At 36.0% G+C, this 14,104-nt stretch overlaps 1 protein-coding gene across 3 annotated transcripts in view; it reads right to left on the bottom strand.

Moving 5' to 3' along the window:
- LOC131157912 (protein ENHANCED DISEASE RESISTANCE 2-like) overlaps window positions 1-14,104 on the bottom strand; it is a 55,047-nt gene that overhangs the window by 14,731 nt on the left and 26,212 nt on the right. For 2 of the 3 annotated variants that reach the window (XM_058112374.1, XM_058112375.1), the window contains exons 9-17: window positions 12,387-12,487; window positions 12,216-12,311; window positions 10,256-10,320; window positions 9,457-9,528; window positions 6,409-6,579; window positions 4,897-5,096; window positions 4,689-4,755; window positions 3,426-3,601; window positions 578-679 (exon numbers count right to left, since the gene is read on the bottom strand). In XM_058112374.1, coding sequence (XP_057968357.1) covers window positions 578-679; window positions 3,426-3,601; window positions 4,689-4,755; window positions 4,897-5,096; window positions 6,409-6,579; window positions 9,457-9,528; window positions 10,256-10,320; window positions 12,216-12,311; window positions 12,387-12,487 — 1,050 coding nt within the window. The remainder of the gene's footprint in view (window positions 1-577; window positions 680-3,425; window positions 3,602-4,688; window positions 4,756-4,896; window positions 5,097-6,408; window positions 6,580-9,456; window positions 9,529-10,255; window positions 10,321-12,215; window positions 12,312-12,386; window positions 12,488-14,104) is intronic. The other variant, XM_058112376.1, reaches the window with a different exon arrangement.

Here is a 14,104-nt window from a genome sequence, read left to right as displayed (position 1 = left end):
AGGAATAGTAAAGTAGAAGGTATAGAATTTATCATTATCATTAACTGTGTTAATCAGAGAATCAATTAAAGCATCACTGGAGCTCCAGTGGCGGCCTTACAAAGGACGGTTCACATATTTCTTTTTTATTTATCCTATCAATTTTCCAGTGTATTAGGCAACATGAAACCCTTATTTCCACTATCTTGGGAAAATGCTTGAGAAGGTTTGCAAGGGAAGAAAGATGAAATCAAGGTTTTAAGCCAATTGAACTAAACTCTAATTTCAAATAGCTCAAATCATAGAGTAACTGAAAAACTTAGCCCTCAATTCCTTTAGCATCAAACAATTAGTAAGAGGATAGCCACCTTAGATCATATAAAAATGGATCTTGGGATTGCTTGCATATTATATTGTCAAATTTAAACTTTACATAACATTGCACACCGTCAATCAAAACTACAGCATCTGCAAAAAAATTGGACTTAGGAGTTGATATAGGTTTCTGCAAAAATGGCAGGTATGGGGTTCATTTTGTACCCTGCAGCTAATTATCACATGGTATAAACAACAAGGACGAATGCATCTTTCATCATACCTGAACAAGACACTTTGGATGCAGTGCAATCCTCTCTGTGCACTTTTCAACCTTAAACCAATCAACTGCTATGAGCTTGAGAAAGGGATCTCCTCCCATTACCTGGAAACAGGTTACATAGGAAAATTTAAAATTTAAATTTCTTCAATTTTTTTTTTTTTTGGAGGATTCCTCACCGTCTACTTTTTGTATTCTTTTCTTTAAAGGAAACTAGTTCTTTTTTATTGAAAAAAAAAATTTGTGGCCTTAAATGCTGACATCCCACACTTTGTAAACCACGATATTTCACAAAGAACCAAAAAAATGTCATGTATGCAGAAGTTGGAGATTGACACCAGAGAAACCAAGGAGGACAGCCCAGTGCCTGAGGCACCTGCCAAAGCTGGGTATGGGAGGATCAGATGCCATGCATGCTGCCTTACCTCTGCAAATGGAGAGAGGCTGCTTCTGCATGAAAGCTCACAAGTGTTGTATGGTGACAATGAATTGTTCAAAAACAGGAATGAATGTGCAACTCAAACAAAACATCACTGAATTCAGATTAAATAAGATCACAATTTGGCAATAATGAAAAGATATCTCAAAAGCCTCTGTAAACTTATGCATGCTTGCAAATGACACATTTACTTCAGAATGTGTATGCTAAAATAAACTGGAAATATACAGCACTATGCAGAATGCTCAAGCTCATGAGACATGCTTCTGATTCCCAATGTTTTGAGACCTCAACAACTTCAAACAAATAGCTAGTTATACTACAAGAATGCCTATACTCAGCTCTAAAATCTGTGAATCAGCTACAGATATACTCGCAACCAATTGGTGAATTAAGAACATCTCTACCCGCCTTAGGCAACCAAAAAAATGGGGCATCCCCGGGCCACAAGGCTCTGCGCTTTGCAAGGGTAGAGGGAGGGTCATCAGCGTACACAGCCTGACCCCTGCTTTATGCGGAGAGGCTGTTTGCTTGGACTCAAACCCATGACCAACCAGTCACAAAGGAGTAACCTTACTTTTGACCCAAGGCCAGCCCTCTACCCGCTTTAGGCAACCAAATTACACAATGTGTTTATCCAAGTAGCACAGTGTGTCAGCACAACAATTCCTCTTTTTTTTATTAATAAAATACATATATTTTGAAATAGAATAGAGAAATTTACAAGCAAAGGGAGGACAAGAGATCCTCAAAACTGAAATGAGAAAAAATGATAGAAATAAAAAACCTAGAAAAAATAAATAAAAATACAAATATAAAAAACCAAAACAAACCCTAATTAAGAAACCCCTTCCCTTCATAATTAATATAACTTTGAAGCCTTGCTAATTCCCACTGAACTTTAGTTGATTTATTTTTATCTCCATCCAATCAGAACTTCATTCACTCCATAATTAGCCATCCACAGTCCCATTTTATCCAAAAGATTTTGATGGTACTTTATTTGGTCCCATTTCATTTTTTCTGTTGATGGTAGTTCATTTGGGAGCTTCTTTGCCTGCCAGATTGGATAAGTTGTGCTACTAAGTCCTTCCTATTATACTCCCCCACACAAGAAATAGGAATGGGCAAAAATACCAGCCTCAGTCTGCTCTTTCACCTGCTTCTCCTTGCCAGTTCCACCATTCCCAAATATAGGAACAAGATCTAAACTGTCCAACAGCGATGGAGGCACATAAGAAATATCACCCCAGTAAATAAGATACAAACTAAATTGATTGGGAATCACATCTAAAAGCAAGCCTCCATCAAAAACAAAATCTCTATCTGACACACACTCACATCAGATGCGTCTACCCTTCTTTTTATCCTTAATAAGATTTTCGTTACTATCCTTCTTTGTTGAGTCTAACTTTCACCTATTTGGAAATTCCTCAGAAAAAAAAATAGTCACCACTATTACTGTTCAAAAACTTCTGTGCAGGTCAGAACCATTTTGTCTATCAACATAAGTCCCTTCTGCCTGGGAATATAAACCACGGATGTAGCAGACTTTCTCTCAACCAGAGGCTTCCCCCCAGCCATTCCCCCCTTATGTTTAATCCCTAACTATCTCGAACACCAACCTGTCATCAGCCGAATCAACAGTCATCAGCCTTTCCTGCACCAGAGAAGAAGCACTCAACGAGTCACAATCATTTGTCTCTCCTGCCTGCGAAATTTCCATGATACAAGAACTGAGACAACAGTACATTAAACAGGCCTCTCCACCACTTATATATATCTGTGTAGTTTGCTGGGCCTCAATGTCAGCCTTCTGGAACCCCCCCCCCCCCCACTCTGCCCCATAATGAGCCTCTGCAGACTTTCTCTCTTATTGGCCTCCACAATAGCCAACTCTGTTTGGTGCTGAATCCTTCTTTTTTCCTAATTAATTGATGCTTTTAGTACTGATGATAATTTTGGGTCATCAAACATCTTTTTTATAAAAGAAAGTCAAGCTTTTTTCTAGTGGAAGAATTGAATAAATCCTATTTGCCACTACAAGTAAAATCAATTATGTTTAATGAGAAAAGTATGCAATGACCCAGAAACCCAAAATGGTAGCTCTCATCCACCACAATAATAAGGTAACAAAAAACAGGTTTAACCAATTTATTTACTCTAAGAGGAGGTGCTAAAATAAATTCAAATTGGTTAGTAAGAAAAACAGTAAAGACCAAACATCAGTTCAGCCTGGTTTTTTGGAGTCAATCAAAGAAACGACTGTCGATGACTCAATATTAATCACTGGAGAGACTATCATACCGATATTCAATGCACCATGGTCAGGCACAATACAGGAAAAAATAAATAAATTAAGATAATCCATGAAACATCAATAAATCATTAGGGAGAAAATTATAAACCTACCTTAGAATGATCCTTTAGGTATGTCTTTCCTCTAATCATGAATCCGTTACCACTAGGAGATGTCCAACAGTTTGTGTCAGTCTCATCATTTCCTTGGCGCATGGAGCCGCTAAACTGGCTTGAATCAATAGGCACAGGTGGTACATTTGCATCTAGTTCCTTATTTGTGTCACGTGCTGCATCCAGCATAACCTAGTACTTAGTGCATAATTATAGCAGGGAAAAAGGTAAACAGACAAGAATTCAACTTTCTCCTCTTAAGACTTTGCTATTAGTACAAATAGAACTTATGAAATGTATACTTTACATACATTTATGGTATATTCAAACAATGTGTCCTCAAATGAACTAAATTCCAACAACCTTGATCTTAAAGTCAACCCGATCAATAGCAAGAGTGCTGTGGGACTGATGACTGTCCTAACAAATATAATAATTGCAAGAAAATTTGACAATAATAACTAGTGTTGCATTGGTTTGGCTAAAAATAAACACAATGAGATTTGAATTACTTTAGTGAAAAGAGGAAGAGGTTAGTTGACATTCCAAGTCAACCAACTGGATATCCGTGTTTACAGACAATACTTTTTTATTTTTGCAGAATTTTGTCCATTCATAACGTCTCTCACAAAAATATAATAACATGTTGTTAGGAATACATTAGGCACTTCTCAAAGTTCTCATTTTGCCTTCTCCCTCGTCTGGTTCCTCCTCTTCGATCACCTTTCCTTTCATTTCTCAAGAATATATTGATCAAGCCAGTACCAGATCATTGGTTTTCCATATGTTTCAGGTAGAGACCTCATTACTTCTATCCCTCGCTTAGTGTATCCATGTATGTTTATCTGCCCCTACATGTGCAGCGGCACCACATGAAGGAGAAATACTAGCATAATATACATTGCTGGCCCTGCGGTAGATTAACACATGGCTAACAATTCATTCTAGTATCCTAGCAGTGATTATCATACGACAAGTAAATCCATTCTGTACAATCCTAAACACAATTATTCCACCTAAACAAAAGGAATTGGTGCCCTCAGTGTGTTTACTTCTTTTTCCTATCAAAAGGAAAAAGAAATCCACACTGGCAAAAAACGTCCATGATTCAAACTCACTTACTGAATCACTTATAGTTCGAACAGAAAAATTGGTGAAAGCAGATCCATGTGAAATACATGGCTATTGATGACATTAGTTAATAGGTGTCATTACTTGTTGATGCATAGCTTTAATTCAATTGTGAAGCAATCATAAAAATACCTGAAGTTCGTCTTAAAGCCAAGCCTGTGATGGCCCACGAAACATTCTTCAGCTTCACTGTTTGGTCCTGAGAAATTTTAAGAAAAAACTAAAATTATGGAGGATTTTAGTATGACAGTTTGTGACTATTCATTAATTGTGTTCATTTGAACAAAGTATCATCTAATTTCCAATGCAAAAGCAGGGGAGAAAAACCACAAAAGAGGACCTTATTGTTAACCCCTTCATCGTTGTCACTCTCTTCATCTTCGGATGATGAGTCAGCAGCAATGGCATCATAGAACTCATCCTGCACTTCTGAATCCTCAAATTCACTACCAGAAGAACTGTCCGAAATTTTTGAATGGATAATCGTGGTGGAAGTTTCAGCTTTAAGTGCTGGATTTGCCCCAATATATTCCTTCAAACCTGACCAATCATGAATCAAGATAACATCACTGCCAACAAAATGCATTTAACTGAAAAGGATTTAAGACTGACAAAATTTCACTCATTTCATGATCTTAGAACGAATAGAACACACTGAATCTAGAAATTAATTTATATAAAAAGTCAAATATAAGGATTCATATAGCTTATCTCATTCTGCTTCACTGAAGAAATTTTCTTCTCATTGTGAGGAATACCATCATGACCATCAATGCCTACTTTTCAGAGGACATTTTTGTCTTCTATAATTTATGTTGATTTTCCACTTCTTTAAATTTTAAAGACACATTTTTCATTCCTTTCTACTAACCATTCTCTATCTTCTCTCTCTCTCTCTCAATTAGTTTATATAAAAAGTCAAATATAAGGATTCATAAAGCTTATCGAAGAAATTTTCTTCTCATTGTTAGGAATACCATCATGGTCATCAATGTTTAGTTTCCACGCACATTTCTCTCTCTCTTTCTTTCTCTCTCTCTTCTTCATGCAAATCACTTGCTTTAAACTAGGAAACCAAACCCTGTCAATTATAACCATAATTAAAATCGGCACATGAATATCTTACCCAACCTAAAAGAACATTCTAAAGGTAACTGGGATCCGTAATGCCCTTAGTGTTCTGTTTATTGAGTAAAGCTCTCATCTAATCAGTATACGGATTCAGCTGGCAAAAATTGTTGCTTTGGCATTTAGTAGAAGTTGAAGGCAAGCTTGTTGTCATCCACATAAATGTTTGAAGATAGTTGCCAAAAAAGGTCTCAGGCTATCAAGCATGAATGTACAGGTTTGAGTCTTGAGAGTAACCAATGCAGGCAAAAAAGGACAAAATTTAGGACTCTATCCAATTCCCACCACCCCTTACTACAACCTTGTGCAGCAGATAGCTAGCATAACACAGAGATTAACATTTGGAATTCATTTTGTAACAGTAAAGAAAAAAACAATTACTTCAACATGCAAAGAAACCTCAAATTGGTCTTCCAAATGCTAAAATTGACAGACAAAACCTATTTGTTCTAACCCAGGTTCAGGTCTCAAATTTCTGAGCCAGGTTATCAGCAACTTTCAATTAGAAGATATTGATGTATGCACAGTTGAAATTAGTCAAGGCCCAAGGAGAACCCAACCAACTGCATAACATGTGTCAAAAATTCTGAAAAGAAAAAACTTTATTGGAACATTTCACAGATCAAAATGAATAAGATCAACTCTCTTTAAGTTCTCAAGTTCACCAAATTTTGCCAGTCAGTTTCCAAAGAGATATTAAAAAGAAATGTCCATGTTACCAAACCTGCCACTTGGCACAACAAAGCGTAAGGTATAGTATTTTCAAACTTTGAGCATTTGTTTTTCTTCCATTTACACCATCCTCCAGAGGGTATCTCTAACATGTGCGTCACAAGACATCTTGCTGCACTTGAACCTGTGGCTGTGTTCAAATTTCGAATCTCCCATGTAGAAGCTACAATGCAAAGTTCAAAGAGGTTCAATTGCTTATTTATTTATTTATTTTTAGAACAAGACATAAGTCCCATCTGTATAACTCATAGTCTCTGATAAAATAAATATTTAATTTTCATTAATGAAAAGAATAGAAAGCAAGGGCCCATCAAAAGAGTCTACAAATAGAAATTAACTAGAGTTAAAAATGTGTACTTCAATCAGAAAAAGAGTCACAAATATAAATAAGCAATATATCAGGTGGCCATGAAATCCAAATAAATCTTTCAAGGACCCTGAACAATTAAGAAATGAATTATCAAAGAATTAGAACGTAAGAAGAAAGCAGGAGGTATGTGTATAATGAAGAATATAAAGAATAGAAGTGCATATAAGATCACTTTCAAGTTTCAAAGCATTTGACTGCTGAAAAGTTAAGTATATGTTGTAATGTCAAGTATGTCGAAGTACATAGGAATATCATTCTCCAACCTTTGATTTATTTAACATTAATATTTAGTTTCTTCATCTTTAACATCTACCTTTGTTGTCACTAGAATATTAATCCAACTGGAAACAATTTTAATGAATAGATCAAATATGTGTCATCATGTGTAGTATTTTCTTTTAGATTATTAAAAACAAAATGAATCAACCTTGAAGATCTTATTGATGACTTGACCTACTTCATTTTACACTTTTGCTTCCAACTACAAGAGTATCAGTGACAATGATATTTTTTTTAAGATAGTGAAAGAAATATACATACATTTAGAGAGTGAGAGAGAGGAATTACAAGTAGAGGAAGGAGAAGAGGCCCTCAAATGAAAATAAAAAATAAAAAATAAAAAGAAAGAGCCTAACCCAATCTAATTCAAAAAACCTCTCTTGAGACCTAATTTGCTTTGTGACTTTGTCCCCACCCAATTTTGCTACATCCCTCAATCGTCCGGTCTTGTATATTGTACCTCTTCTGTGCTAACTACGGCTAGAATTGAAGTGGTTGTGTATCTCTTACCTCTACACCTTGACGAACTATAAACTAAGGACGTCTCTTAGAGATCCAGCAAGTGAGCCTGGAAGTGATCGATAGCAAGTAATAAAGGTTAAAATTTTTTGGGTATCATTAAGGGCCCATTTAGTTTTGGAAAATTTTTTCATTTTCCAATTTTTAGTTTCCAAAGAACTATAGAAATTTTAGCATATCTTTTAATTTTTCAAGATTCGTATTAAAAAGTCGGAAAAAAAGAGTTTGTTTAAATGTGCAAAAAAAAAAAAATCTCATTTTTTTTTTTAGATTTCAAAATAATCACAAAAAAAAAAAAACGTGTTTTCCAATTTTTCAAAATTTATATAAGGTAATATTTGGAATCATGGATTTTTAGACTTGAATTTGGATTTGTGTAGATTTACAATAAACTCTATACGCAATCCATAGAATTAAAGTCCAAGATTTGAATGCCATGCTCCCATATGTAGAGTAAGAGTTATAAAGCTAAAAAAATAATGAAAAGATGTTTTTTCAAATTTTCTATAAATAAATTTGGAAAATTGGAACACAAGGTGGCATTTTTGTAATTATTTGAAAAATTATAAATGAAAAATAAAACTATTTCCACTGGCAAATAGTGCCAAAACTGTTAATTGTTGTTCATTTATTTCATAAAAATGTTTCAAATCATATTTTAATAAATTTTTTGGAAAATGAAAACTATTTTCCCCAACTAAATAGATCCCAAAGTTTCTTACCAACTTAGAAATAAAACGTCAAGACAGCATGATTTTCACAAATTTCAATCCAAAATCTTGGGTTATCTAGAAATATTGAAATCTCAACTTAGGAGAACCAGAGGTTGGCAATATTCCATTACCATCCCTCCACCCAAAGAAAAAAACACTCAGATTGCACACAGCTAAGTGCCGCTTGCATCCTTACGCAACTTTTTGTTAGCAGTTTAAGAATCATTTCAGTTAATTATATCTCACAGTTTCATAAAGTCATTTACGCCATAAAGAGAGATATCTGAACTTTTGGAGTGACTGCAAACCTGTTCTAAACTTCTCAAGTGGAAATAGATTACAGGCTTAATTGTGCAAAAGCACCTGAATTTTAGTCAAAATTTCAATTATCCCAACTTTCTTTTGTAGCAATCTGTTTCCCAAATCTATTAAAATTTAAAATTCTGCACCTCTGTCAGTCCCACTTCCCAAAGGGGTTCCAATTGGGAAACCAGAAGCCAGAATCAAGGGCAGAGGAACTCATTGTCTCAAGGGAAATCAAGGGAACTCAAGGGATTTGAAGGGAAACCAAAGAAACTCATCAGCAATGATGCCTCTTTGGGAAGTATAGACATTGGTGAGGCACCAACTAGTTTCTTTGTACTCAGATCATGTTTGATTGCAGAATAAAACGGGATAGGAATGGATTAAATTAAAATTTGAATGAAGAATATGCAAAGCTCAACTGGTGAATTAGATTCCATTCCATGTAATTCCATTCCATTCCTACATAGAAAACATATAGTTAGTGTTTAGCAGCACAACACGTCACTTCAAACCCCAAAAGACTACGTGAACTCAAATTCTGACAGTTATACAACAAGACTAAACAAATAATATTTGGCTAAAATACTCGATACTAAAACCAAAATCACTACACCTAAATCCCCTCTTTTTAGATATATTATCAACGAATCTCAAGACATTTTGATCTGACCCTTATATTCCATAGAATAGATCAATAAAGAAAAAAGATCCATCCTACAATCTACAGAATGCAAGCATACCCAAAAAAATCCCTCTAAATCTACAGGGATAAAGAAGGCATGTAGTTAAAGCAAAACAAAGCAAGGAGTGCAAAATCTATATGTTTCCCAAGTTAGTCATTGAATTTCCTTACTATTAATTTTTGTGCGTTGATATCCATGTCTTGGAGGCTTTTTCTTATTTACAACTGGGAATTGCAAGATTGCTGCACCAATACATGTATACAAATGTCAGTCAGTAAAACACAACTGAATTTTAAAAATAAATAAACAAATAATTAAATAAAGTGCAGTGTACACTCAAATATTTCACTGGAAATAATTTATATCATCTCAGGCCATTCAATAACACTTGATTTTTCCCAATTTTTCTTAATGAAACATACTGAATAAATCAATGAAGTATAAGTGAGAACCCAGAGTTGTAACAAACAGCCACCATAGTCTAGACATTCCAACAGAAGAAAAGAGAAATATTTCCATTTAAAAAAGAAAATAAGTGACAGCAATGGAATCCATAACCCACTGAAACTCATTTTAAACTGAACTTCAAAGCCACACCATTAGATGTACATCAACAGATGACCAAGCTTCTCAAAGCAAGTTATGCCCAGGCATCCATAGCCTGTTTTTTAAACCAAAACATGTAGATTTAGTCCCTTAAATTATCCTTATCATCAACTAGGATTTCCACCCATTCAGTTGATAAAAGCATTTTGCCACAACCTCACTGTAATTAGATTACAAAAGCCATAACACCAGTACAAATTGATGCCGTGTTCAAATTGAGAAGTGTTTTGCTTCTACAATGATCAATCTCTTTTGCCTCAAAATTCAAACATCAAATGCATGATGAAAAAAAACATAATGCAAATACATGCCCCATAATATGTTAATGATGGCACTGAAAACATGACAATCAGATTCTCTTACTATATGTTCCATCTTGGCCACGAAACCATTGACGGGAGAAGACAAAATCCTTCTTAGAATACCACCTACAAAAGATATCATCTAAAACATTAGTCTTTGGGTTGTCATAGCCAAAAAGATAAACCCCAGGTAATTGAAGAGGAGTGTTGTGAGGTTTGCACCCTACTCAGTGGTGGAATTAGTCCATCATCATGATGTCATCCCCTGTCCTCAATTCCAAGCCAAACTTATAATGGAGAAAATATTATTGATTGACACCCTCTAATTTCAAATAATTACTTGGCAATACAACAAGTAGGAAAAAACAATAATCTTGCAATATCATAACCATTGTAAATGCAATGTCTAAAAAATCGTTGACTTTATTGACTAAAGACACTAAATACATATTTCAGACCCAAATTTCTAACCCATGTAATCAAGGTACTCAGACCATTGTTACTTTAGAGGAAAGGACTTTCATAGTCCCATTACAGTTATTTCTCATCTGAAGAAGAATGAACCACTTATTTCATCTTCACAGGGCATATCTACATCACAGAACAGGCCAAGCAACATGTCTCGTACACTGCGCAAAAGTGTGAGACCTGATGAGCAGTCTCCGCCTCCGGCCAGGGATAGGAGTGACTCAGTTATTTACAGGTCTTTGAGGGACGTTTCAACACCCTTAGAGGAAGAGGCTGCTGTGATGCTGTCAGGACAAGGGTTTCATCAGGAAGCTGCCATTGACTAACGGTCAAAAGGGCAATTTTCACTAAGCCCAGGAAGGATGCGTGGATGATATTCAAAAGCAAGTAGGTATTGGAAGGAATTACAAGAAGGTTTATAGCACAGTAGGTAAAAAAACTAGGTATTTCTTCTGGGACAAAGGAAAAAGTCACAGGGAGAAATACCGAAGGCAGTCTGTATTGTGGATTCTCAGAACATACAAGGGAGAAACAGTTGTCAGGAGTTGCAAGGGTAAAGGAGAGAAAAATGAGGTGATCTGTCAGATAATGATAGCAATGATATTAGTGAGTCTACATGTGATAGAAGTTTTCTTTTGGATGAGATTCAGAAACAATGTGGCTAGGTTTCTGAATCATCGGATTTACTTGGGGATAGTTCATATGCGCTACTAACTCCAAATCCAATGGAAGGTTTAGAGGGTGTCTCGTTGTTTGAGAAGGATATAAGGTACAAAGAGCAGCAGTGTAGGGAGAGGATTTTTGCCCACTCCTGTAGAAAATGTTAATGAGAAAGGATTTATAAGCTCAATATCTCTTGGATGAGGTGGCTTTGTGGTTATCTGATGATAGAGGTAAAATAGTTCATTTGGATGGAGATGATAGGAAATAAAAGAGGGGTCAGCATCAATTAGTAAACTTGAAGTGCTCCGTGAATTATGATGGAATGGGTTTAAAAGAGGTTTTCTTAAATTCTTAGAAAGGGTTTCTTTTTGTTTTCATTTTCTGTTTTTATTTTCTCCCACCGATGTTTGGTCCCCTTTTAGGTTGTAATCTCATTTTCCTCTCTTAATATACCTTCTTCTATTACCAACAAAAGGAAAAAGAAAAGAAAAAATAAATAAATAAAGATAACTACAAAATTGAAAACACAGCCATTACAATAAAAGTGGCTTTCACATATCAATAACCCAATGACCAAGCATGTGCGCATATCTAAGCCCGAGTCTGCTCACACTTTGACAATCTTATTAACTAAAATTTCATTCTTTCACATTTTAAAATGTCATAAGTTAGGAGTATAAACAGCATGGGTTAGAAATCCTTGGCCACTGTTTAATATGTTTCTAAAATATTGTTGAAAGTTGATAAATGGAAATAAAAATTTGGGGAAATGCTTTAAAAACACATAACATATGCAATTCAGGCAGTGCATTTCTATTGTTCTATAATCATCCAACTGAAAGCTGAATACTAGCAAGAACTGAAGGAGTGGTCAGGTTCAACAACTTTACCCTGTAAAATATTTTGGATCGCATGTCCCATAGACAACATCATAGTGTCCATCACAAGAGTCTACTAGTTCTAAATCACCTGTCAACATATCCCACCTGCAAAGATAATCATTCATGAGACTTTTTGTTTATAATCATCCATCCATCTAGAAGATAATCAGAGCAACTTACTCATATCTTCGCCGTTTCTCGAGGTTTAGAAGCACTTCAAATACAGTGTCAGCACTTGCATCAACAACACCAACAGATTTCACAAGAGCACCTTTACCGCTCTACAAATTTTAAAAAGAAAAAAATAAAACAGAAGATGAGATTATTTGACGGCCCCAAAATTAGTTCAGCTACATTACTGTTGAAAGTGGTATGAGAAAACTTAACAACAATGAAAAACATACAGAGAAGGAAACCTATATAACAAATATATGCATGTACTCAGAAATCGTCATACTAATATTAATTTAATTACAGATGTGGAAACAGGAGTGGAGATTGAAGGTCATGAAGGGCACTTATAGGATTGGCCTTGGAAATCTACCATGAGTGATTCAAAGAATTTGAAAGGAATGAAATTTAAAGTGGACGCTGATAAAGAATTAAGGAAGTGCTTGCTTATCCTAAATTAACTTTTAATAGGCCAGTCTCTAAATAGCAGCTGCAGCCATTATGTAACCCCGTTACATAATGAATTTTTGGGTTCCCTGTAGAAATCCTGAGTGTCTTGGAGTGATTTAGGGGATATTTATGTAGAGAATTGTCTATTATTAAGAGATATTATTTTAGGAGATTGTCTTCATCTTTAGCATACCCGATTGTATTATAAGTATAATGTATCGGCTTGTACAAGTAAATTATTCAAGAAATACAGAAAACCTATTCTGATTTCATGGTATCAGAGCTAGGGTTTCTATAATCCTAGTTAACGATGGCAGAAGGAGCTGTCAACAGCAAAGGGTCGGGTGCCTTTGAAGCTCTCGACGTCAAGACTGAAGCCACCTCCACCTTGAATTCGAATGGGCTAGAAAGCTCGTCCTTCCCACTCTCGGTGGACAAACTAAACGGAAAGAATTCCCATGAATGGGCTCAGTCAATCAAACTTGTGATTGACTGCAAAGGAAAGTAAGGCTACCTTACCGGCGAGAAGAAGAAGCCTGCCTCAACCAACGTTGCAGCTCTGTAGAAGTGGAAGTCCGAGAACTCCATGGTGACTCTGTGGCTAGTGAACTCCATGAAACCTTCAATCGGCAAGACCTATCTATTCCTACCGACGGCGAAGGACGTATGGGATGCTGTCCGAGAGATATACTCAAACGTTGAAAGCTACTCTCAAATCTTTGAGATCAAAACTCGGCTATGGCAGATGCGGCAAGGAGAAAGAGAAGTCACAGAGTAATATGGCAATGACTCGACCTGAGCATTGAGGAAGAATGGGAATGCCCTGGAGACAGTGCTCGATACAAGAAAAGACTCGAGAATGAACGAGTCTTCGAATTTTTGGCCGGACTCAACCGAGACTTGGACGAGGTGTGAAGGAGGATTCTCGGCCGATGTCCTCTGCCTTCAATTTGGGAAGTTTTCTCGGAAGTGAGGCGAGAGGAGAACCGTTGCAAAGTGATGTTGAAGGAGGCGATTCTGATAAAAAACAATGGGCCCGAAATGTCTACCCTCATTTCAAGAGGAACTCCTGCTGGGACAAGCCAAAAAATGTAGAAAGGAAGACCCTAGTGTGAGCACTGCTGCAAGCCAGGCCACTCAAAAGATAATTGTTGGGAAATACATGGGAAGCCCACAGATTGGAAGCCGAGATAAAATCCCAAAAATCGTGGCTACCAAGCTGCTATTCATAACCCAGCCAAGAAACCACAAGGTGAGAAAAATAATAATTCCACTTC

The sequence above is a fragment of the Malania oleifera genome, chromosome 6, assembly GCF_029873635.1.
Source record: "Malania oleifera isolate guangnan ecotype guangnan chromosome 6, ASM2987363v1, whole genome shotgun sequence".
In the NCBI taxonomy this organism is placed as follows: Eukaryota; Viridiplantae; Streptophyta; class Magnoliopsida; order Santalales; family Ximeniaceae; genus Malania; species Malania oleifera.
This window is presented reverse-complemented; position numbering and strand designations above follow the sequence as displayed.